The sequence below is a fragment of the Cataglyphis hispanica genome, chromosome 20 (assembly GCF_021464435.1).
Source record: "Cataglyphis hispanica isolate Lineage 1 chromosome 20, ULB_Chis1_1.0, whole genome shotgun sequence".
Lineage (NCBI taxonomy): Eukaryota > Metazoa > Arthropoda > Insecta > Hymenoptera > Formicidae > Cataglyphis > Cataglyphis hispanica.
The window spans coordinates 2,656,413-2,680,552 of record NC_065973.1 but is presented as its reverse complement, the minus strand read 5'-3'; the positions used below and the strand labels follow the sequence as shown (position 1 = coordinate 2,680,552).

General features: G+C 32.5%; 1 protein-coding gene across 8 annotated transcripts in view; it reads left to right on the top strand.

The window, feature by feature from the left end:
- Positions 1 to 7,670: 7,670 nt before the first annotated feature.
- Positions 7,671 to 24,140, top strand: part of LOC126856896 (glutamate receptor ionotropic, kainate 2-like) — a 135,658-nt gene continuing 119,188 nt past the window's right edge. For all 8 annotated transcript variants that reach the window (XM_050605882.1, XM_050605879.1, XM_050605880.1 and 5 more), the window contains exons 1-2: positions 7,671 to 7,938; positions 13,453 to 13,656. In XM_050605882.1, coding sequence (XP_050461839.1) covers positions 13,563 to 13,656 — 94 coding nt within the window. In that variant the 5' untranslated portion in view covers positions 7,671 to 7,938; positions 13,453 to 13,562. The remainder of the gene's footprint in view (positions 7,939 to 13,452; positions 13,657 to 24,140) is intronic.

Below are 24,140 nucleotides of genomic sequence, written 5' to 3'. Positions count from 1 at the left end.
CATAGCACACAAATCGCTGCGCCCAAAGGGACATTCTTCTCTCCTCTCGTTGAATCCTAAATGGAAAACAATGAGAAATATCACGCACAGGTGTTTTTGTGCAAACGCAGCCTTCTATCATATATAATTATGAGGCTAATTGCTATTCGATATCGAGACTGCCATTTTATTTTAATAAAGTGAATAATTATTATAGAGCAGAATTTAATTCGTCGTTTTAAAAAATTTTTAAATATATATTGCTATTAGATATTATCAATATATTTGAAATAGAATGCGGGAATTATAATTACATTGTTCACATACTATATTACCATTTCAAAAAGAACCTTTCTGCGCTTAAAGAAGAGGTAGTTTCATGCAACAAGTAGTATAAATTCTTATTAAAAGCGGATCTTATAAATAAAAACTTTTGTAACGCCGTATTTCAGAATGGAAATAAAATGTGCAATTAAAAATGTAAAAAACATTAACAGCAAAACTAATAAAATATTTTTAATATACGCAATAAGCGACATTAATTCTTTGATCTTTAGAGATAAAACTCTTAACTATTTTTGACTTGTATAAACTACTAAATTTCAGACAAAGTAACTTTTCAGACAAACAGATTCTTTTTATACATTACACTGTTTTATATATTACACAATTATACTGATGAGTATTTCTGTAACGCTAATGAAACTTCTTGTAAAAACAATAGGTACAATGTTTAATTTATTTGTTAATAGATATTATAATTCAATATTTTATGATTTATTATTTTAAAAATTTTTTGAAATAATATTAAATTTTTCAAAGATATAATTATTTTTTTTTAATTTATTATTTATATATTATTTTTTTTTCTTTTTTATGTATGTTATTTACTGCATCATAATGGAACATTAACGTTCAATTTGAACGGTAATTACTTTCCGACAATTTTTAAACTGCCAGGCATATAAATATTGCGGATTGTAAAAAAGTCACGTTGTACAATCGTGATTTTTTTTTTATATATCGCTAAAAGCGAAGCGCGTAAAGCTAACTAGCGATTCCGCAGTCAACATTGACATATTTTTCTCGATGAACATACACGCTCACACAGAGACAACGCGAGCTCTGCGCGGAGTCAACAATGAAATACAATTAACCAGACAATTTTACGCGGGTCCGGAGAAAAACAGGAGAGGCATTTCCCGCTGGTAATCCTGATAATGGCATAACGCAACCGGGGGCTCGGATGCACTTTACTCTAATGCACTCAGCATCGCGACCGCCAACAATGCGCAGAAATGAAACGCTTGAAAATAATATCTCATTGTAGGATATCGCCGGAAACGGACGATAATGATGAAAATGAGAATATTATAACTTGTACATACTTATATTATGTTTTTATACTTTTACCCCTGCGTTTCTTCAGTCCTATTCTGTTAATTATCTCTAATTGAAAAGAAACGTACAAATATAAAAAAAAAACGTATAATAATAAAAAAATATACATATTATTGCAAAATTATGAAACCTACACGTCTTTTATATCTCGCATTCTTAACAAGGAATGCGGACGTTTAAGTATTCAGGAAGGCATATTAGAAATGCAAGATACGACGCGTGCGATAGAGATGGCTGCATGCTCAACTCACAATCGGCGGATTGCATGCTCTTTCAGTCGAGAAACAAAATCTTTCGCGAGATAACGACGTATCGCGGTCACGAAGGAGGATGTCGACATTTAAAGCGTTCGTGAGTTCTTCCGCGAGAAAGAGACCAGCGTTCCCGATAACGCTATCAACAAATTTGCGATTGCGAGCACGATAAGCCTGACAACGTAGACGTAACGTCAAACGAAAGCGCCAGTACGAATTCGGATTTATTCGTTTACACCTCGCTAAAAGGATCGTTCCGCAACACGCAAACAATGGCGTAAAGGATCACGTCGACTTCGCTATCAAAGATTCCCGGATGTAAAAGGTAGAAGAGGAAAAGCGCGATAGCAAAATGCAATTAACCTAATTTCTCGCAGTAAAATGATTTAATCTTGACAATCTTACTGTAATTACATCAGTTATTAAATCTGACTTTTCTTAATTAAATCTACGTTGCACATTTCGATATCTACGAGCCAATGTAATTCTTCAATCGAGATTCATTACAAATAAAGATGAAAAATTTCGAAAGCAGAAATGTATGTATATTATTATACTAATTCAGATATCTTTTACAGAGAGTTAATTAGTCACCCGATTTATTATCCAGGAGAGGCCAAGAGAGGCAGAATTGTGTATAATTAGCGTTGAAGGTGTCAAGACTTAATCTTGACGGTAATATTAACTTTGATTGTACTATTATATCAAGCGCCCTTCGAAGATTCGTCGAGAGACTCTTTTAAGGCTCGCCCTTGCGCTACGCCATTGCGAGAGACCTAGGGAGAATCAAGGAGGATTCCCTAATCTGACGGCAAAGGGACGCCAGACGAAGATTAATGGTCCCATGATACTGGATCTTACCAGGCTATAGCTTCTTCGTATAATTTGTACGAAACTTGCGATCCTTTCTAAGTGAGGAAAATACCTCGCGTATTGGAATATTATAAATTGCTTTTACAACACATTAAACATAACTCGACAACAATTTTTTGAGTGACAACTCTTTGTGAGACACGTTGAAATATTTATACGTAGAAAGATGTGATCAATTGTATTAAGTATATTATTGTGTGACATTTTTTTTTTTTTATTATTTAGTTATAAAAATTATTGCAGACTTTTCCACAAAATTCGTAATTTTTTTTTAAGTTCTAGTTAAATTTCTTTTTTTACCAACATACAAATTGCACACACAAGGTGGTATATTGGACGTTCTCTATTTCTAGAAAACTGAAACCGAAAATTGAAAAAGAATGGCAGCAATTTTAACATCAAAGTATCGATGGGTGTAGAGTTATTTCATAGATCGAAAATTCATCTTTAAAAAGAAAGAGAGTTAAGAGACAAAGAATTGAACTTTAAAAGAATTAACAACATTACAAATAACGAAATTATATTTTTGGTTAATTCTAAACTTAAAATACTTTGTAACATTTATAAATTTGTTGAAATAAGAGGGCTTAACAAAATATGGTTTTGTAGAATATTTTATACTACATAGTCATTCTTTATAATTCCACACGCTCAATGGACACGATCGTTTCACTCTCATCTTATCGATCTGAAGAGGTCGAGCATTGGATTTCCATCTATTCTCGTTACGATCGCGCCCGTCTTTCTACCATTCGCGTAATCTGCTTTTCGCATACAAATCGCGTCGTCCGAGGCCATTATCAAACGGTTATCAATTTTGAATTTGATCTTTGTGACGCGCGCGGCGGACTCGCTCGACGGACGATTTATGATCCGTCGAGGAAAAACTTCGACCTCCGCGTGAATTCGCGCAAATTGCTTTTATTACGAGATAAATGCAGACTCCGATGATTGAATCGTCGATTATAAGCGAAAAATGAAATGAGACACTCACGACCGTTTCTACGTGTCATCTCACACAATAATTATATAATTTTGTATGATTATGTACAAATATTTCTAAATATGCATGTGGATTAAAAATAAATGACAGAAAGCGTGCAATCCCATTATCTAACGTTGTGTTATTTTGGAGTGATAAAACGCGACATTGCGGATGAACGATTATGTCGAGAATACGTGTAGCAAATAAAATGTTCCGTATCGTGCCCATCATCGTCATCAATGTAGCTAATTGCCTACTAATTGCTAACTGTTATTTAAGTGATCTTATATTGTGATCTTGATTGTTATACGCTATCATAGCCATTATGTGCTGCCAACAATTGTAGGCGACTACCTTTTGCCCGGAAGCTCGAAGTGCGCGACAATAACTTAAACCAATTCAAAGATAACGGCAAAACAATCCCGAAAACATGTGGCCATTATGGCGAAATCGCCGATAAATTTTGCAACCGCTCTTGAGATATGTTGCAGGTAACCCTTATACATGCGCGAGTCGCGATAAGAGATAAACGTTTAATGAGGGAGCATCGAAGTCAACACGAAGCATTACTAAAAATCTTAGAATGCAACATCGCGCTTATTTTGTGAAATGCATTTGATTAAAAGCGGAAGCAATAAATAATAATATTATTTTCTTTTAGATTTTTAAAGAGAAAATAATGAACAAAATATTTTTTTAGAAATTTTTGATTTTGGACACATCTTTATATTCATTTTAAAATTTTTACTTCTACTGAAGTGAATTGCAAATCGGTTAGATAATTTACGATCCGTGTGATTTGCGTGTAATCTGCGTTATATGAATATGAATGCGACTGTTGAAACCGCGATTCCATTAAGCGTAGCGCATAAAGTTTCTTTCATTTTACAATAATTTACAATTCATGCGCAATGATCTCAATCATCAGTTTCAAAATTATACACCAACAATGGATAACATCGTAACCGCTCGGCCGTATACAATGGCACCATTATATTTTACGGCGATAAATCTATAACCTCTGGATACCGTCCAAAAGTTTTCTTACGCGAAAGCTCGCTGGAATCGCGCGAAATTCCAAAAGACGTCTCTGTTCGACAATCTCCGGCGGTTTTTCCCCTCATGGAATTGAGTCACGCCCATTCTTTACGCTCCCCTTTCTATGTGGAAAGCGCTCCAAAAATTAAATCGCGAGATTCATTCTTCATTCAGCGTATTCATCTCTCTTTAGAAGAGTCGCAAATGTAGTAGTCTAGAGTTAACTTTAATAAGACATCTTTCTTTATAAAAAAAACAATAAAATGAATATTTAAATCCTTTCTTTATGTTTTACGTATATATTTTTTTTGTTTGTGCTTTATGATATATCGATAATAAGGGTGTCTAAATAAAAAAGTTTAACAAAATAAAATTTTATAAATCTACAAATGCAAAAGTTTGTAGGCCTTGGAAAAGTTAGAAACTCACATTAAGCATTCTAACATAAGAATAAAAAATTTTGAATATGAAGAGTTCAATCCGTAAATAGAAAAAAATATAGAAGCGCGCAAGCAGATATATCTTAAAATTACTTACCATCTTTTTATAAACCGTTACTTCAAATTTTATATAAACTACATATTCTATCACTTTCCAACATTTTCTAACAAATATGGAATAGTAATGTAAAACTTTTTTGGTGTCTTTGGTTTGTCTTAGGCGTTGTCATTTGCCTAAAGATAAGAAATTCTTCTCGCGTGTCTGATCACCGCGGACGTTTTTCACTGTCTCTCGATGCGTTTGATTGCACTCAAACTTTTCCACGACCTCCATAGAGGAATGTAATTCTCTTGCCGTGCTGTCGATGCAAGCGCACCGAAAAATTATTTTTTCGGGATAAGGATTGGAGGGAAGGGAGGTTTCTCTGCTCAGGGCTCGATGCCATTAGTAATGGTTTTAATTTGTGCGACAGAAAGTTCACCCCATCGGGCTCGATCGGCGCGAAATCGATGACGAACGAGGAATACCACGTTGGTCGGAAATGGATTCTCCGGGGAAAATGGTACTGGTCTCGTATTTCGTTCGCAGAAGTCGTGCGGAAATCGAGGAGACTTTTGTGTCGCTGCGATATAATCGCGAATTTGTTGGAGCAAAGTTAATTATTTGATCCGCAGGTGTTCTATTTATTTCAGATACTAACAAAGAATCAAATCATCGAAGCTATATCGAAAAAATTACTCACGTACTTGATGAAGAATGTTCTTAATCGAATCGTTCGTAAATTGAATAAAACGAATTAATTTCAATGTTTAAAAAACAATTAATAATTGTTAGAAAAATTAGCTATGTTACGTTTTTAATAAAATTTAATTATAAAGTTACAAAATTGATTGCATAAAAAAAACATTGTAAAAATATTTGCTAGGAAAATATCAGAGATTTCGTTATATTTTAATATTAACAGATATATTTGTGTTTTTATGTATAATATTTAATTAGGTTTTATTACTTACTTTTTATTTACTAAAATATTTTTAGAGATAGTGATTTCTCATATTTATAGAATCATCTCTTAAAAAGATTGTAAAAATTTTTTAATCCCAATAAGATTAATGACGGTGCTATCAACGTTAAAGCAAATACATGTCATATCGCTCCTTCCCCCTTTTCGCTCTTATCAAAAAATACATAATAGTATCTATACATCGAACATACCGCCATCCTCCGGATGCATAGAGCAACGCCAAGTTCGACTGCAACTCCAACCAAAGTCCTCTTGGAAAGTCGATTTCAATCCATCACAAGGTTTGTGTCTCGGCTAACTCGTGCTCTCGTTCAGCATATAAAACCTGTTGCTATTTTTAATATTTGCATATTTCAATATATATTTTTTTGCATTTTAATTAATGAAACAACTTTGCGATATGTTTGTCTAATGTTTTTTACAGAAACATAAAGATACGCTAATATACTTTTTTCTATAAGACCTAATTAAATAAATGAAGCAAAATACAAAAGTTATAAGATGTCTGAAAAGATGAAGTAATCTGATTTTTCATTCTAACAGCTCAATGCATTTCTTAATGAGTAATTTTAATTAATACTCTTTGTAGCATCATTTCCTTTCAACTTAAAAGTATTTTGATTATAAAGACAAGCTTTTCTTTGCTTTGATTTGATAAATTTCTTTAAATAAAATACGTGAGAAATATTATAAATTACGATAATTATAATTTTGTTTAGTATCGTATATAAATGTTTTTTTGCACAATTTTAGTTTTTTGTTTATTTTTCTTCTTGTAAGAAACTCGCGAATAAATACTCTATATTAATTGTCATATGTCGTATTTGTAAAAATTGTAATCTTTAATATTTCAACTTTCCAAAATCATCGTTTATATGTGAAAGAGGCACGTAAAATTTTTGTAATGAAAAGAAATTTACGAAAGCGAATAACGATCCCTGTTCGTCGCCGACTAAATTGCCATAAAAGTTTTTTAAGTTTACGACGCATGTATGATGCATGAACAGCGTGAAAGAGCTCCTAAAATTGATAGTAGCTGGTAGAACTTAATATGACTTCACTTTTCTTTTCTATGATGCTATTTCATGTAACTTTTCTAAAACAAGAAAGTAATATGCCGAAATAAGATATTTTCACTAAATTTTACAATAAAATTTGTTAAATCTGTTAAAGTTTATATTTTATATTTTATTGTGCGTAATTTTTCTCAAAACCATAAGTTTCTCGGAAATTTTAATATTATTTTAATGTTGAAATAATTATCAAGAAAGGGAAGAGACAAATCAATTATTAATATTTAATATATCAATTTATTATTTTATATAAGATAGCATATTATAATATATTTAGTTCGAAAAATTGGAGATTAAATAAGAAATATGTATAAGGAAAAAAAATATATATATATATATATATATATATATATATATAAACTATATATTAAAATTAAAAAATAAAAATACCTAAACACAACAAGATAATAAATTATCGAAACGTATTTAAAACTCATTCACTCCGGACAGCGGAGAAAAACACGCACACGTGCTTCCGAACACGTGAGTACGCGCAAGCGTAATCGGACGACGAGCACGTGCTCAGTCGCGATGGGCATCGGAGCTCGGGCGTCTTCGGCTATTGTCGCGAGTCGACGACCGACCGACCAAGAGGCAGTCGCGCGCCGGCCGCTGTCACGGTAGGATGTGTATGTTTATGTTTCCGCGATGATTACGGTTCCGTTACCATAGAGATTATGTTTACGCGGGTCGCGCGAGGACGACATACATCTCTACGCATCGACACACATCTCTACACTTCTGAGGCTCGCCGCTCTCGAATGTCTACACACATCTCAAAACGTTATCTCAACGATATTGGAAGAGTTTCGTGAGGTTTTTCCAATAGCGTGATTGTCCGACACTTTTAAAAAAAATTGCAGCGAAAACGTAAGTAAAGCTGCTTATAATTTTCTTAATTCAAATATTATATACATATATAGTATTAAAAGAATAAAAAAAGGGAAAGAGAGAGAGAGAGAAAGAGAGACCATAAATATGAATTAATCAACATTTTCAAATTACATAATCTCGGAGCGAGTATAATCAGTGAATTCTGTTTTTCACTTCAAGTTTTCTGCAGTTCTTTATTCATTTGAAATTTATTCGCATCGAAGATACTATATGTTAAACTTTAAAAGTGGAATATTAAATAAAAGTGAAGTTAGATATTAAATGAATGAATCAGTAAACAAATTTATTTTCATATAATGAAATAATAAAAGATAGTATCATCCAATTTTATAGCATTTATATTGAAAAACCAGTTGATATATTATTCGGCATTGAAATATTTATTATTTTTTCTCTAACTAATTCTTTGCTATTCTTTATTTAAAGAAGATATAATCAACTAGAAATATATGATGAATTTCACAAAAAAAAACAATCCATTTTCTATGAAATATTTTAATTTGTAAACAGTATTCTGGAAATGTGAAAGATAGATTACGAAAGATAACGATGATTATCATCTCGACAATGTAATATCGGAATTGAATTCACCAAATTTTCGTTCACAAAAATCATTGCGCAACTTTATTCTTTACTGCTTCCTCCGTCTTCTTATGACATTTCTATGGTTGGTGAAAACAATATATGTCATTCATTTATTCCAATTTGGTGAGCAAGCTTCGTGTCGCGATGCGGTTCTGTTCGGTTCGTTGGCGAAATCGATAACTGTCTTCCGAACCGAAACGAATTGTTCTAGTAGTTTGAAGTTTGTTGTCCGCCACATGACTTGTCCGCCAACCAAGTCTTTCAATAACTTTCTTTTTGTACAACTTGTAGTTAACATACATAGAGTTGTACGATAAACTATTTTTATTTATTTTATTATTTTACTTAATATATTAAATATTATTTTATTTTTTTATTTATTATATATTGTATTGATTTACACAGTACAATTATTACAATTATGACTGACAATTATATCGAGAAAAACATAATTATTATTTTATACAATTAAGGAAAGATAATGCTAAAATAAATATTAATTATATTGATTAAATATATAATTAAATATGGAAATGCATTAGTTTACTTACTGTTCGCATTATTTATACTGATATTGATTGTAACAAAGTATTGCAATTGCGTAATGTTCGTGAATGTTGAGACAATTTCGATAATATGTAATTATGAAATATTTACAGAAATTTCTCGTATTTGACTATAAAAGCAATTATATATAATGCATTATTCTCTACGAATGTTAATTGCTATATTGCATAATATACATAATTGTACATGCGCAAGAAAATTTGAATTATATACCTGAGTATAGATATAATTTATTATGATTAATTTAGAACAGCGATTGATTCATACGAATTAATGAATTTTGATTATTTCGATTAGATTTTCCGTCTATATATTAAATCATATTCATTATTTTAATTTTGCTAAATTATTCATTACGGATTTTTCAATAAATCTGAGAGAATTCGGGAAAGTATTTTAACGTCATTATGAAAGTAATAAATACGTCAACGAGACAAGGCAATTTTTAATAAAATTTTACGATCGAACGCGAATCCACATTATTTCATGTACATGCATAAGCATTTATATCGATATTACTATCGCTTTGATATCGAACGAATAAATTTAATCGAGAAATTAAATAACATTTGTTATTGACAAGATAATTTTATAAATTATGTATTTGGTTCTCCGGTCATATTTAACAATTTTCGTGAATGATATAGGAGACTAAAGTATATAAATATAATAATAAATCATGCATGCGATTTGTTACAAGTATCAGTGCTTTTATAATATATTAATTTATGAATTTTTTTAGTTAATATTACTATATTTTTTAGTTAATATTTTAGTGATATTTATACTGACAAATTTTTCAAAACTATCCTCCTGCAATGAGAAAGAAATTTTCAGTCGCATAGCAGCTCTCTTTTGCCACTTTCGAAATATTAATAAAGAATTTGATAAATTTATAATTGTTGAACCATGTTAAGAGGATTCTTAACATTTATAGGCGCAATAAATATTGATTGTTATTAATTCCACTCTCCGTTAAATAAACGGCGATCTATGTATTTTTCACAACGTTGTCAAACGAGCGAGTGGATTAAAGTGGAATGTGCTTCCGTACGCCAGCTTTGCACACTCGCCCCGTTCTCGATATGGACGATTAAATTTTATTGCATCGCGCGTCGCAAAATGATCACGCTAGAGGCTGCCGGCATCGACATCTAGAGCGTCAAGCGTCGATAAATCGAAGATATGCGAGCGCGTGGATAGGGTTCCTGCTGGAAACGCGGAGAAATGGAGAAGAAAGGGACAAAAGGGCGAGCTTTATCGCACTAAAACTTAGGAAACGGCATATGAATATTGCATCCGGCTAAGTTTTCGCGCAGAATGCACTTTTGCACGCAGTTTTTCTAATCAACTTAAAGATATTTTTTTTACTTTTTGACGAAGAGAGATGTCGAGATGAGGAACATTTATTTTAAAAATAGGACGATTGTCTAAGAATTGATAAAGCAGCTGACATAATCATCCGGTTACGAATGTTTAAAAAAATTCGCCCGTATGAGCGAGGGATTACATTCTGCTGACAGAATGCGAAGATTTCAGAAAGAGATTTTTCGCAGAAGAGTATTGATGATAAATCGTCTATTACTGCGAGATCGGGAAGCGATCAAACTGAATACGCTTTTTAAGATAGTACGTATGAGGAAAAGTCTATAAAAAAAGAGAGAAAGGAAATATACATCCTTTCCCGCTTAGCAAGCATTTCCCCGTGCTTTCATACAAGCCGGGTATCATAGGCGGGGGGAATGACCGTGTTAACGAGAATTCCGGGAGATTCACTAACACGCGCGCGAGTCGTTTTTCCCCTATTTTCCCGCCAGAGAGTCAGCACGACGTGATATTGCGAAGATGTTTTAGGGCGATCGTAGATCACAAAAGGTGGCGGGCGGCCAGGTCGATGAAAAGAAGAGGGGAGACAAGGAAAAAAATATATGTATATATTTAAATCACTATCCCTCTTTATCCCTCTCTTCTTTCTATCAACCGCGTTGTTATTCCGACCCCGTTAACTCTTCGCCCCTTTCATCGTCTTTTCATCTCTTTTGCGCATGCGGGTACAAACACATTCGTACGCCGCTCTACTTTTTCTCTTCTATTTCTTCTAAACCATTAAGGCGTTTCTATGGTCTCGACGAATTATCGTCGAATAAAACGGCGCGATTAAGGCAACCTGGACGCGACGTAAAACGAATCGGAAGAATTTGGTATAACAGCCCGCTCATTTTCCCTTCATAGAAGCCTCTCGCGAGGAAAACCGGATATATCTTCCCAGATGTTCGCGGCCTTTCACCTCCGACGTACTAATTGCAAGATTACAAATTACCAGTATGTCGCGATTCTCCTACGGCGAGGAGGATGAATTAATTTTCCTCGACGTTTTAATTACGATAACGTTAATCTCTCACTCTGGATTCCTTACATTTCTCACGCGCGCCGGTGTATCTTGACGCGAAGGAAATTCTTTTACAACTCTGTTTTCTTTGAATCGTACAAATTTTAAATATATTATTATTCTTAACTTAATATAATAAATATAATAATTAATATAATAAAATATAAAAAAATGCATGAATATCAAAAGTAAAACAAGAAGAAAATTTAAAAAATAATAAAAATTAAAACTTGTGTAAGTTTTTGCGAGAAATGTTTCGTATATTGTTTTAAAATACTTATACATTTAAAGAATTGTATGAACTTTTTATATTCACCGACTATTAGCTGAAACGATTATCTATCGCAACGTATTTCTCAGGGGATTATCGCTCGCCGTAGAATCGTTCTTTCTTTCAGGACATTGTAAAGCGGGCCGCGCCTCGAATAAAAGAGTCGCAATTACTCAGGTCGAAACTTCGCGCCGGAAAAGTGGAAGTAAGAAACGCCGTCCCTCTTCTCGTAATAAAGTCGAGTAAAGGAATAGCGGTATGGGAATACATATATATATATATATATATATATATATATATATATATATATATATATGCGGATTTTGCAAGGAGGAAGTCGCCAGCCAGTCTGTGCGATTCGCTACACAATGCGCGACATCGCGAATCGCGAACTGAACGTCGGTGTACCATTGTTTCTTTTGGAACTACCGCGACAAAGGAAGCCGCATGTGGGAAGTTTCGCAAACTGTTCCCCGTTTCGCGAAGAAATCATGACATTGAATTAAAATCAAATAATGCAAGCAAGTTTGTGCCAACATTCTTGCGTGCCATCGGCGACAAAACACCGCGGTTATTTCGTAATTTTATCGATTTATGAGACAGCGACGATGAGCAAGAAACATCGCGTAAGTAGAAATGGAATGCAAAGTTTGCTGAATAATGCGCTTAACGCGCATGTTTGTCCGTGAAACGTGAAAAGTGTGTTAGAGAGAGAGAGAGAGAGAGAAGGAAAGAGAGAAGATGCAAGAAATGATATAACTTAGAAATCTTTTCTAAATAAGTTGAAATAATTAAATGACTATCATTGTAACATCACGATCACTGTGTTTAATAATTTTCTTGTTACTTTATATTTTACAATTTAATTAATAAATATTAAATTTGCAAAATATTGAAAATGTATTTTTCGTACGCTCTTTCTCGATCCATTACGGAACTTTCGTGAAAAGATTTTATATTTTATGTGTTGCGCTATATTAAGTTACAGTACATAATAAATATATATATACATATTAAATATCTATATTTATATATATTATTTGTATTGCTAAACATAATAAAAATTGCATCGAGAGCTTTATAAAAATATGATATTTTAAAATTTTCTTTAAATAGAATATAAAATTTTTCATGGGAAAAAATTCACGCTCACATGATATATAACATGCAATTTTTCGACAAGCATCGAAATAGTAGAAGCAAGTGATAGCAACCTCTGAATCGTATTTCAAACGTTTACTCAAAATTTTTAGACTGCTCGCAGAGTTAGCGGAAAGCTTTGTTCTTCAATAAATTGAAAAGTGCAAAATCTCATTTCTGATAAAACATCAAAGCGGTTCTTATGAATCTTGCGTTCAGCGATAGAAATCAAACGAATACGTTTTGCCTTTGGCTGATATATTTTAATGAAAACTTTTAATTAATCTATCGGGTAAAAATTAATTTCGAGCAGACAAGAATGGCTCGTTGATATATTCGTAGTTTTATATTTGCATACGATTCAAATTTATTCGCTATAATCATTTGATTATAAAATGAAAGCATTGAATTTTCATATCTATCAGAATTAATTTAATTGCATTTAATCTTTGATTAGCTATTGTGTGGTCTAAAATTTTTGATTGATTGCTTTAATATAGATATATATTTTTATTTTTATTTTTTGATCTTCTTTTAGGTAAATGCATAAAAGTGTTGAGTCTTATCCGTCACAAACATAGTTCATGCGGTAGTGTTTGTGTGAAGGGCCATATAAAAGGCCGCGGCGGTGGGCTTCCGAGATGAGCTATGAATCTGGGCTGCCTGGTAGCCACTGTCTTCATCCTTCAGCTGCTCCAGCTGTCCTCGGTGCTCCACGCTCTACCTTCGGTCGTCAAAATCGGTGAGTTTATGCCTCTATTCTATTTTATGGACTACTCTTTTTCGAGATTGCTTTGCATACTAACCACTCGATCCGATAAGATGATGAAAACATAAAAATTGATATTTTTTTCATATTATATTATTATTTTCCATAGAATCTATTTTTTTATATTATTATTTTTTAAACATTATTTATTAAAACATTTTTAAACAAATTAAAAATTGAAAATATATTATAATTTCAAATAAACAATACATGTTTATATTGAATATATGATTTATTTTAGAGGAAAATAAATTAAAATAATAAAGTTTTTTTAATCTGATATTACGTATGCTATTAACGTTGCGTGTAAAACAGAAAATGTGCATAGATAAAGCTAAATTTAAGTTCCATTGCTAAAATAAAGTTAAATTTTAATTTTAATTTATATCCTGAATATATTTTGATTTTCTTAAATAACTATCTAAAACAAAAATAAAAATATTTTGCCTATGTGTGTTATGCTTTTGCCGAATAACATTCGTCGGCATTGCTGTACATTGCATCGATTTGACGTTATCGAAATCAAAACTGTGCGAATATATTTTCCTTACTTCTCGTACTTCTAAATCAGATATCAAGCGTAGAAAAGTTTGTCAAGTATGGGCCGCACTAGACACGCGCAGGTTGATATCTTTCCCTGACACTTTTCGAAGATTGTCCTTTCTCCCTTACAAGTTGCTTTCCCGAAAACTTTGGCGTACCTAAGAGCCGCTTCTCAAATCAAACTTTTCTAGAAGTTGTCCCTAGGCTACGCTCGTCCCTACAGTGCCTTCGACAATAATTATTGCACTCAAGGCACGTGTGGATCTTGAAATACTCTCTCAGCGATTTCATCTACTCTGTTTGCGCTTTTTTTTCTTTATCGCTTTTCAATCAATAAAAACATTTTTGTCAATATTATTTTTTGCAAAAAGGGAAATCATATATACATATATATATATATATATATTGCAAACCGTAAATTCAGATTTTTCACAAAAAGTACAAATAAATTTCAAAAGTACAAATTTCTTTTTTTTTTTTAAATGCCGACTTACAAAGATTCGACGCTTTATAAAATTACTAAAATCCTAAGCTTTTTTGTAAAAAAAAAACTAATTTGACAATATATGTATACATATATATATGCAGGCTCTATATTTATTCATTTTATAAAATATCTAGGCTTTTTATAAAATATCGTCCTATATAAATTTTATTCTTTATAAATAGAATAAATTACAATTATACAGCAACAGCAAAATTTGATTGTTTATTTTATTAGATGATTTATTTTAGCCGATAAAAATTATAAATTCTGGCTTATTCTAGTCAATAAATGTCTAAATGTCTTATTTGAGTGAAATAGATGAGCTGATCATATTGCTTGTAATTATTATATTTGCACATTATTATACACATGATTAGACAAGTTGTATGTCAGTAGAAATTATAAAATATCAGGAAATTGGATATTGAAGATTATGGAAATATCCGTTTTAAAATTTATCTGAGCAAGTGGCCGCGTCTCGATAATGTATGTTATGATCAATAATAATTCAAAACGGTACGTTCACATGTGAACAATGCATTAATGGGGCGATATTGCGAAACATTTAATCAATCTTTGTTAAAGCAGAAATGAATAATTTAATTTCTGCTTAAAATTTTATATTTATTAAAAGAGTGAGAAGACAATTAATTTCGAAGAAAATAATTGAAAGGCTTTACACGTCACATGTGATCAATATATTATTTCCTCTCTGCAAACAATGCAGAAATACGAGATTTTATCGTGAAATAACTGCCAAATTTCTGGCACGATCCCCACGGCTATGGACCACAGCAATGGATTTTCTGTATTTAGTACGGTTGTTGTTAATTAATGTATGCGATACAACGTTCGCAGCTGAGCAGCTAAATTTACTCTTAAATATGGATGACTGGTGCAAATTATTTAATGTTCCGCTTCATTTTATTAACAGCACGTGCATGGGATCGTAATGAAAAGATTACTGACACAATACTACTGGTAACGTCTTCTAGAAATGAAAATAATTCTCTTTTTAAAAATTAAATAAAATATTTTTAGTACACACTCTTATTTTTATGCTGATTTTATTTTTTGTGTTAATCATATGGTCATTTTAGTCTTGTCATGGAAAATTCCTTAAAATTCTTTTTAAAATATCCGAGATCTTTGTTAATTCGATTAGATGATTTTAATATCCGTCTTCAAAAAAACAAGCGGAGAACTTCGCTAATGATTTCTTCGTTTTCGCGATGAATCATTTAATTTCTCTGTGAATAAGTCGACAGGCTCGAAGAAAACAATATCTAGTAGACAACGTGTATGAAATCGCGAATACGGTGTGGAGCTCTGAAACGCGATATTTGTCTCGCGTCGTAACCTCTTGTTCCGCCTTTTCATTGAAATTGGATTTCTTGTCTTGAATACCCCCGAGACGACCGCGAACACGCGCGCCGTGTAACACATAAGACAGTTAGACAGCGAAAACGGATACACTGATAAAGAGAACACACGGATAAAATTCGTCAAGTTACAGAGGAAAGGGGAAAAGAGGAGATAATTTACATCAGCCCTTTGAATTCTAATTCAAACCATCTCTTTCACTGTGAGCTCTTTGCCTCGCAATTGAATTTATCCGCTTCTTACGACAATATTATCTCAACAAATGAGATTTTTTATTATTAAAATAATTATATGCGCGAGAGAATGTAACGTTCTGACAAGCTTCCTCGCAAATGCCACGACATTTGTTGCCGTATTTGCGCTGAAAAAAAAAAGTGAAATTCGTTGACAAATACAGCGGTATCTTATTCTACATTTAATTTTTTAGGTGAAATTTGCTTTAATAAATTTGCGATTTTTAAGAGATAGAGAGAGAGAGGAAACTATAATTAAAAAAAATATTAAAAATAAAATAATTTCAATGAATAACTTTTTTCATGTATTTATTAGAATAAAATTTATATCCAAATATATTAAATTAATTATTAGACACTCTATATGACAAAATAAATAAATGTGAGATAACACTGTTCTATAAAACCACCTTATGTAATAAATGGAATGGTGTGGTGACGGTGATTAATTGTCAATGGGGAGTTTCCTAGATCACGATGTGTTGCCCCGCCTAATCAATGTCCGTTAATTTGAGGGATAAATAAGGGTAGAAAATCTTGTTGAAAGGCTTATCACGATAAATTGTTCCGGCGGACGTTCTTTACTCTTCAACGCATCTGCTTGACAAAGGACACCGCCGACGTCTAAATGATGCTCGAATAAATCGGTTTCGCTCATTAATTAACGTCGCGCGAACTAAACAGCTCATAATTTGTCTGCGATAACGCGAATATATATTAAATATTGTTTACAAAAAAATTGTTTATATATGTATACATATATATATATATATATATATATATATATATATATATATATATATATATATATAATTCAAGCAGAGTTTTCAGTTAGAGAATGGAGACATTATATAGCTTTTTACTCTTATTATTTTGTCTACTTATTTTGTCTACTTACTTATATACGTCAAAAGAGAACTACGTAAAAGCGTAATTTTTGTCTATTTGTTGGAGCTATTTCATCTTTTGCACGCAAAATGAGTGACCGCAAAACGTTTATTTTACAATTCTACAATTTTACGAAGGAAATAACTGTCGGAAAACTACGACGCTTACAGAAACATGCCATTGTCAAATATTATTTAAAATTTTATTTAAAACAAAATTTTCCAAACAGCGAGTAATTTTAATCATGAGTAAATTTTGCGGATTTGAGAGAAGAATTGACGCTTTCGTTCAATGTATTTTTATCGATCGGCACAAAAAAATTAACATTTTAAAGTTGAAAGTTGCATACGACTTGTGGCACAAAAAAATTACTTATTTGCGGCAATTCACGACAAAGTAGCGAGGAGAAAAAAATGTGTTGCGAATCACTCATGCCGTCAAAATCGATCGGTTCACCACAGCGGCGCGAAGTACGAAGAAAAAGAGCTATACGGAAATGCAGGGAATTCACTGGTTAATCGTCCGTATTCATCCTTTCAATAAATCTTCCGGGCAAGTTTAGCTGCCTTTTATAAAAGGAAACGAATCGAGGAGGGAGAAGAGAAACTTGGTGCCGTTCGTGCATGCTCACCATTCATCTGCGATGCGAGTCTTATCCATGAGAGATGTAGCATGAAAAAAGCTTGTGCCTCTACATTACGGAGCAATTTGGCGACTCCGTCAATGTCATTTAATAATCAGCGATGATTATAATTAGTGAAATTCTCTAAATGACATGGTTTAAAAAAAAAAAAGGATTAACAGTATTTTTCCTTACGTGATCAAATATTAAAATGTCTCATTGCTGTTTTTATCTCCTCGAATCGTCGATGGAAATGATGAAATATAAAGTACGATAAAAATATCTGATAACCATGAAAGCGAAAATGCAAACATGTCATATTCATCTCTCATAGCGTATCTCCTGCATTTTGTACGATACGATGCATACAACGCGCCGAGTTCATCCATTACATATTGCGTATTCGCGAGATCTTTGAAGCATTTCCGCAACAATATCGCGCCAGGAATATTTTGGGATATCACGCGTTTGTCGCGCAAGAAGGATGCCTCGGAAAATCCGGCTTTTCCCGCGGACTTCCTACTTCCTTCCCCTGTCAACGTTGAGTGACGAAAGAAAAGAATGAATAAATGGAGCCAAGTAACTTTTACAACAAAGAGAACTTCTGACAGTTCTTTATTTCTCTCTTCGTGCTTTTTCTCATCGTAAATCTCGAAACTCTCGACACTCTTTGTTCTTCGTACTTGCGAACATCTTGCCGATTTAATAATTTCGTCACTTGCCGCGATTATTTTATTTTGCATAAAGATTCCGTTTTCCGTTTATACCTCGTTTTACCGTTAGCGATATAATGAGAAAACCTGCGAAGGGAAACTCTGTCGTTAATGCTACATAAATTGCATTGGCCAACTTCATTTGCGACTTGAATGAACACGCTATTCGCCCTTTAGGTAATTGCGAGATTAAAGCTTTAAACCTTTTTGAGGCATCGATTCCCTATTTAAAGCTTAAAGCGTTGGAATATTAAAATCAGCCTTGAATCTTTACGTCTTTGAGAGCATCGTGTAATAAATCGTCAGAAAAAAATTGGATGAATAACATTAATGTAAACAAATAATGATTAAGACTATATAATCTTTTTAGAATGTTGAATAAAAAATTTTTAGTTCTTTGTATATACATATAATTACGATATATAATTTTTTACAAAATATGAAAAACTTGTCGTAGTGAGAGACATAAGACATATATCGATGTATTAAAGTGCTATTACGTTCGAGTGATCGATGCTGCGCGCAATTTACGAGCACTTTATTCTCGACGCAACTTAAATGTCTTGTCTATCTATTCTCCAACATTTGTTTTCCCATTTCTGATTGCATCGCTACACACGAGCGTTCGCCACCCGTGGTCTGTGAAAAGTGAGGTCGGTTACCCCGACTGATTCTCTACACGCTGTAGGAGATCAGACTACTGTGGTAACGCAATAAGAGACTTGGGAGAGCGGAGGGCATGTATATATCGAGAAAGGAGGAGGAAGAGAGAGATAGAGAGAATAAATAGTCAAAAAGAAGAGAACAGCAAGGGAGCGAACGAAGGAGTAGTAGATACGACTTCTTGGCGCCGTATCAGTATCTCAAGAGTTTTCTTTCCTAGATCTTGCAGGTTTTAGCCTGCACTTTCTCTGCAGAATATCATCAGCGCGATACTTTCACTGCAACTCAGTAACATATTATGTACTCGTCTTAGTTTAATTGTATATTTTATCAGGATTAAGAAAGTTAACCGTTCAATTAACACCGACCGTTTGAAAATCCAAGTATATGAGAAATTCTTTAATATTCCTCTGCTAAATTTAATTATCGGGTTGCTTTATTAAAGAGTATATGAGAATTATTTTATTTAAAGAACTCTTCTTTTTGTAAGTTTTTTTTTTTTTTCTAAGAAAAACGTTTTCACTGAGATTGGATTTTAATTGAATATTTGAATATTCTGAATAAATTTTTTAATCACATTGCGAGTTATAAAATTATTGCGTGATTTTTAAATTAATTTTAAACCTATTTTAAAATCAAATGATATTCGAAATATCAGTATTTAATTTAAATTACATTAAATTTGAATAAGAAACTTACTAAGGGTTATTTGCGAAGATATCGGTTCGTCGAAGCGCACAGTGAAAAATCTAAGAAATCATGGAAGTCACTTAGCGAGTCGTGAGAGAGTCGCAACGAGTCTTTCATCCCGGAATAGCATCCAACATCCAAGTGGCTGTCGGACGGCGGAAGGGTGTCGTAAACAGAAGAATGCTCTTAATAATTCCGCGATAGTTCCGTACCGAACAGATTATTTCCCCGGTCTTTCACGATCGTGTATTTTCCCTGGAAGTTTCCTCCACATATAACGTCTCGATCACCTCTCAATTCTCTTCTCCACTTTGCCCGGTCTTCCTATTCGAGGAGAAGACGGCTTCTTAAACTCCGAGATTGAAACGCCTCATCCGAATCGCGACGACCGGCTGCAAACTTCCGAGACGCTCTCATAACTCATAAGTATTTGCTCTCTTCCTGACTCATCCGTTTTCCTCGCACCCTGTCGGTCATCCCCGTGTTCGCTGTGTGCCGTACGTCGCGTGTATGTATCGAGATCATCTATTGAATATGTTTCTTCAGATGAAGCTCTTAAGTTTTAAGGGCAGATGAGATGAATGCGCGCAGAGTCATGTTTTTGTATAAAAGACAGCATCAATTAGGGATTTAATTAATATGCTGACTTTCTTCAGTGAATTGATTCAAGTTTACGTTAGTATCACACAGTCATGATATAAAAATAACAATTTTCTTTTTAATTATTTACAATTTTTCAAGATTTTTTTTTCAAAAACAACATGATTTATAATTGGATTTATCACATATATATATATATATATATATATATATATATATATATATATATATATTTGTAAATCGATAATTGCATTGATTGCATTGTTTTCTGCAGTTAAAATAATAACGATTTGTTTCAACTACTCGTGAACGTAAAGAATCGACGGAAATATTATTATCCGGAAAAGTCAGTAATATCGTAAGTTTCCAATCGAATGTGCCATAATCAAGTAAGTTTTCGTTCGTAAATTTTTTTCGGAATAAACTTTGGCTTCTATATGCCCGAATTCAATCGTAAGGTGATTGCGTGCTTTCCAGATAGTGCCCGAAAAGTTTCTTTTTTAATAATCGATGAGAAATTTAAAGGAATGCCGCCGAATTTTCGTTAAATGCCGGAAATTTTGCGTGTTGTTCTTTAAATAAAAAAATATTTATTTATTTATAACATCTCTAATATCCTTTTTATTAATAAAACATCAGAAAATTTATTTTTTTGTACACGATATTTACTTTTCTATATTAATAACATTTGCAAATATTGGAAATATATTCTTTTTATCACATATTTTATATAAAATGTTTCATCTTCTTGCTTTTTCTAGATAAGGAAAATTGACTATCGAGCAATGCGAAAATAATGTTGTTGACGATGTGGGTACGTACGTATATTTAGATTTTACCTGATTACGTAATGTACATAAACGAGCTGACAACATATGATATTGTCATTTCTCGAATCGTGATCTCATTTTGCATATAATAATATATTCTTATTCTTTGTTTATAAAAAAACAAAAGACGGATTTAATTATTTTGTTATACTAAATTGGAGAAAATAATTATTTAAGAGAAATTAGAGAGGATATTCTTTTATCTATTTTTTTTGTTTCACATAAACATGTTTGCGTAAGATATAACGTATTAATTAAAACCTATAAAATATAAAAAAAAAAACAAAAGAAAGAATACAATTAATTTGAACTGATTGGAAAAAATAATGAATATTGATAATATAAATTGTGAGAAAAGGTAGAGAATATGTTTCACACGTAACTAGATCACAGGATCATTCGTGAATGTGTCCCCGAAGAATTCGGAAATTGCATGCATTCTCAGACTTCCCAAGGTAATTTCACCAGGCCGCGAAATATTTATCGATGCGCTGGGGAATAGCAAGTGGGAAACTTGCCGAAAGCCGTTTTTCAAGACATAATCGGGTCAGGAATAAATCGAGTCAATTGCGCATGCATATCTGAAACATTTTTGAAATACAGAGATAGTAACAAAACTGATATACAAAAGCTGGAAAATGTTTTATCTAGTGTCCAGACTTTGAAATATTTTGTCGATATTTTCATATTTCTTTATAATTTTGATTAATATCTTTTTATCCGAGAAAAAATATTATAATATCAGATATAAAATAATTAATTATGAAAAGATAACGTATGTAATAATTTTATATGATCATATATAATAATATCCAAAGCTAGTTATACATATTTACATTTAATCATTTTTTATCATTTTTTTTCGGGATATCATATGAGAGAGGAGAAATGAGATAAAAATATTAATCAATGCCGTTACTTTTTTTCTTTTTTAAGAGAGAAAGACATTCTCTGATAGAACGGATTCTATAAAAAAAAAATATACCAGCCAGCGTCAAATGTATATTACAAGTTTCTATACTTGCGAACTTTTCTCGTGGATTTTTCCGAGTTCGATCGCGATACGTAAACAAATGAATTTCTCTTGGCAGAAAAATAGTTTAGCAAACTCAAGTAATATCCTGCCCGTAACAAGAGAATATTCGTTGCTGCTGGACAGTCGATGATAAAATATTTTGATGATGTTAACGATATCGAAAATTATTTCACAATTGGATACGTAAATTTACATATTGATTGATATGCTTTGCTTTGTTTTATCTTTGTTGATTTACCGAATAAATATAGGGAGGATCAAATCGAGGCTCCCTTATGTGTTTTTATCTCCCGATTATCCTGACATGAATGGATATAGTTAAGATGCTTCATCAAATGCCACTGACCTCCTGTCAATCATAACAGTCTGGTGATGATCCGACTGATGGATTAGGGCCATTAGTATCGTGACTCGTAGCTCTCCAAAGTGATGTCTAAATTTCCTAAACCTTACGTTGCATCGATATTCTTTTCATGATTGTTGCATTATTGTCATATAAAGAGATATTTATTTTAACGGTTATAATGTTTACTTAATGCATATTAAAGTAGCTATGTTTTTATACTATTTAATATTAGATTCTCTAATAATAACTTTCTGCATGAGATTTATTAGTTTATTTTAAATCAGTAATAAAGGCAAATTTGTTTTAATGAAAAATCTAAAATATTTAATTCTTCTATATTTTATAATCTGTTTAATATTTGTCCCTCTCCTCTCTTTATCTCTCTCTTTGATTAACAATTTGAGATCTTTTCTGTAAAAATTGTTGTTTTATATGTTTATATGTAAAAATTTTTTTGCCTTTACCAGAATTCGTGACGTAACGTAATCGGGATTTCATTGCAACAGGAGCTAAACGATCTGAAAGTCTGTGTAAAATACAACCAACAATTCTTAGCGTATTCAACAAACACTGTTTTTTTTTGTGCCAAATAAAACTGCATTCGCGGATTAATGGGTAGTTTATTTCTTCACACATGAGAACATCCGAAATACGTTTTCAAAAATTCAATGTCGAAATTTAAATGGAATAAAATTCTATTGAAAAGTTTGATACAGTATTTGAATTGTGTCTATGCAGTAAAATCGTATAAAGCATGATAAAAATACAAATAAGGATTAAAATGATCAATATAAATATTTAATCAAATAAAGATTAAAATAATCCCTAAATTGCTATGCAAAAATTATTTATCTTTAAACGCATGTAATAAACACAGTGATACCATTACACATATCTGTATACGGCATCATGTAATTGCGGTATAATAACGCGAGAAACAATAGCTAGATGTCACATAATAGATTTTATTAAAACGTTTAAAGCGCCATGCGATGCCGGGTGCATTTAGGGGAAAGAGAAGCAGGGGGTCAGTGACGATAAAGCTTCGTTTCACCCATTCGTCTGCCGTAGCGAGCTGGTGGGGACAATGACGGAGTGCTGTCGGGGGTGTAATGAGAGCTATACATGAGGGTCATAATGCGATTACACTCGGGGGCTTCAGCCAACTACCCCTGAACCCGTCAGATTTCCAGCTAGCGTTCCACGTGGGCTAAATACTCGAGTATGAATAGCCACACTGGAGATTTGCTCGGTCAAGAAAGCTATATTTATCTGCTTTTAATTGTTCGTGCAAAATATAATTTTATTATCAATATTTATATACGCATTCGAAATCTAAAGTTCACTTTAGAGAGGTGACGATCTGCAATTCGTCAGAAAGTAACAGCAATTTGTCAGAACTTGAGAAAAATTTATTTATAAT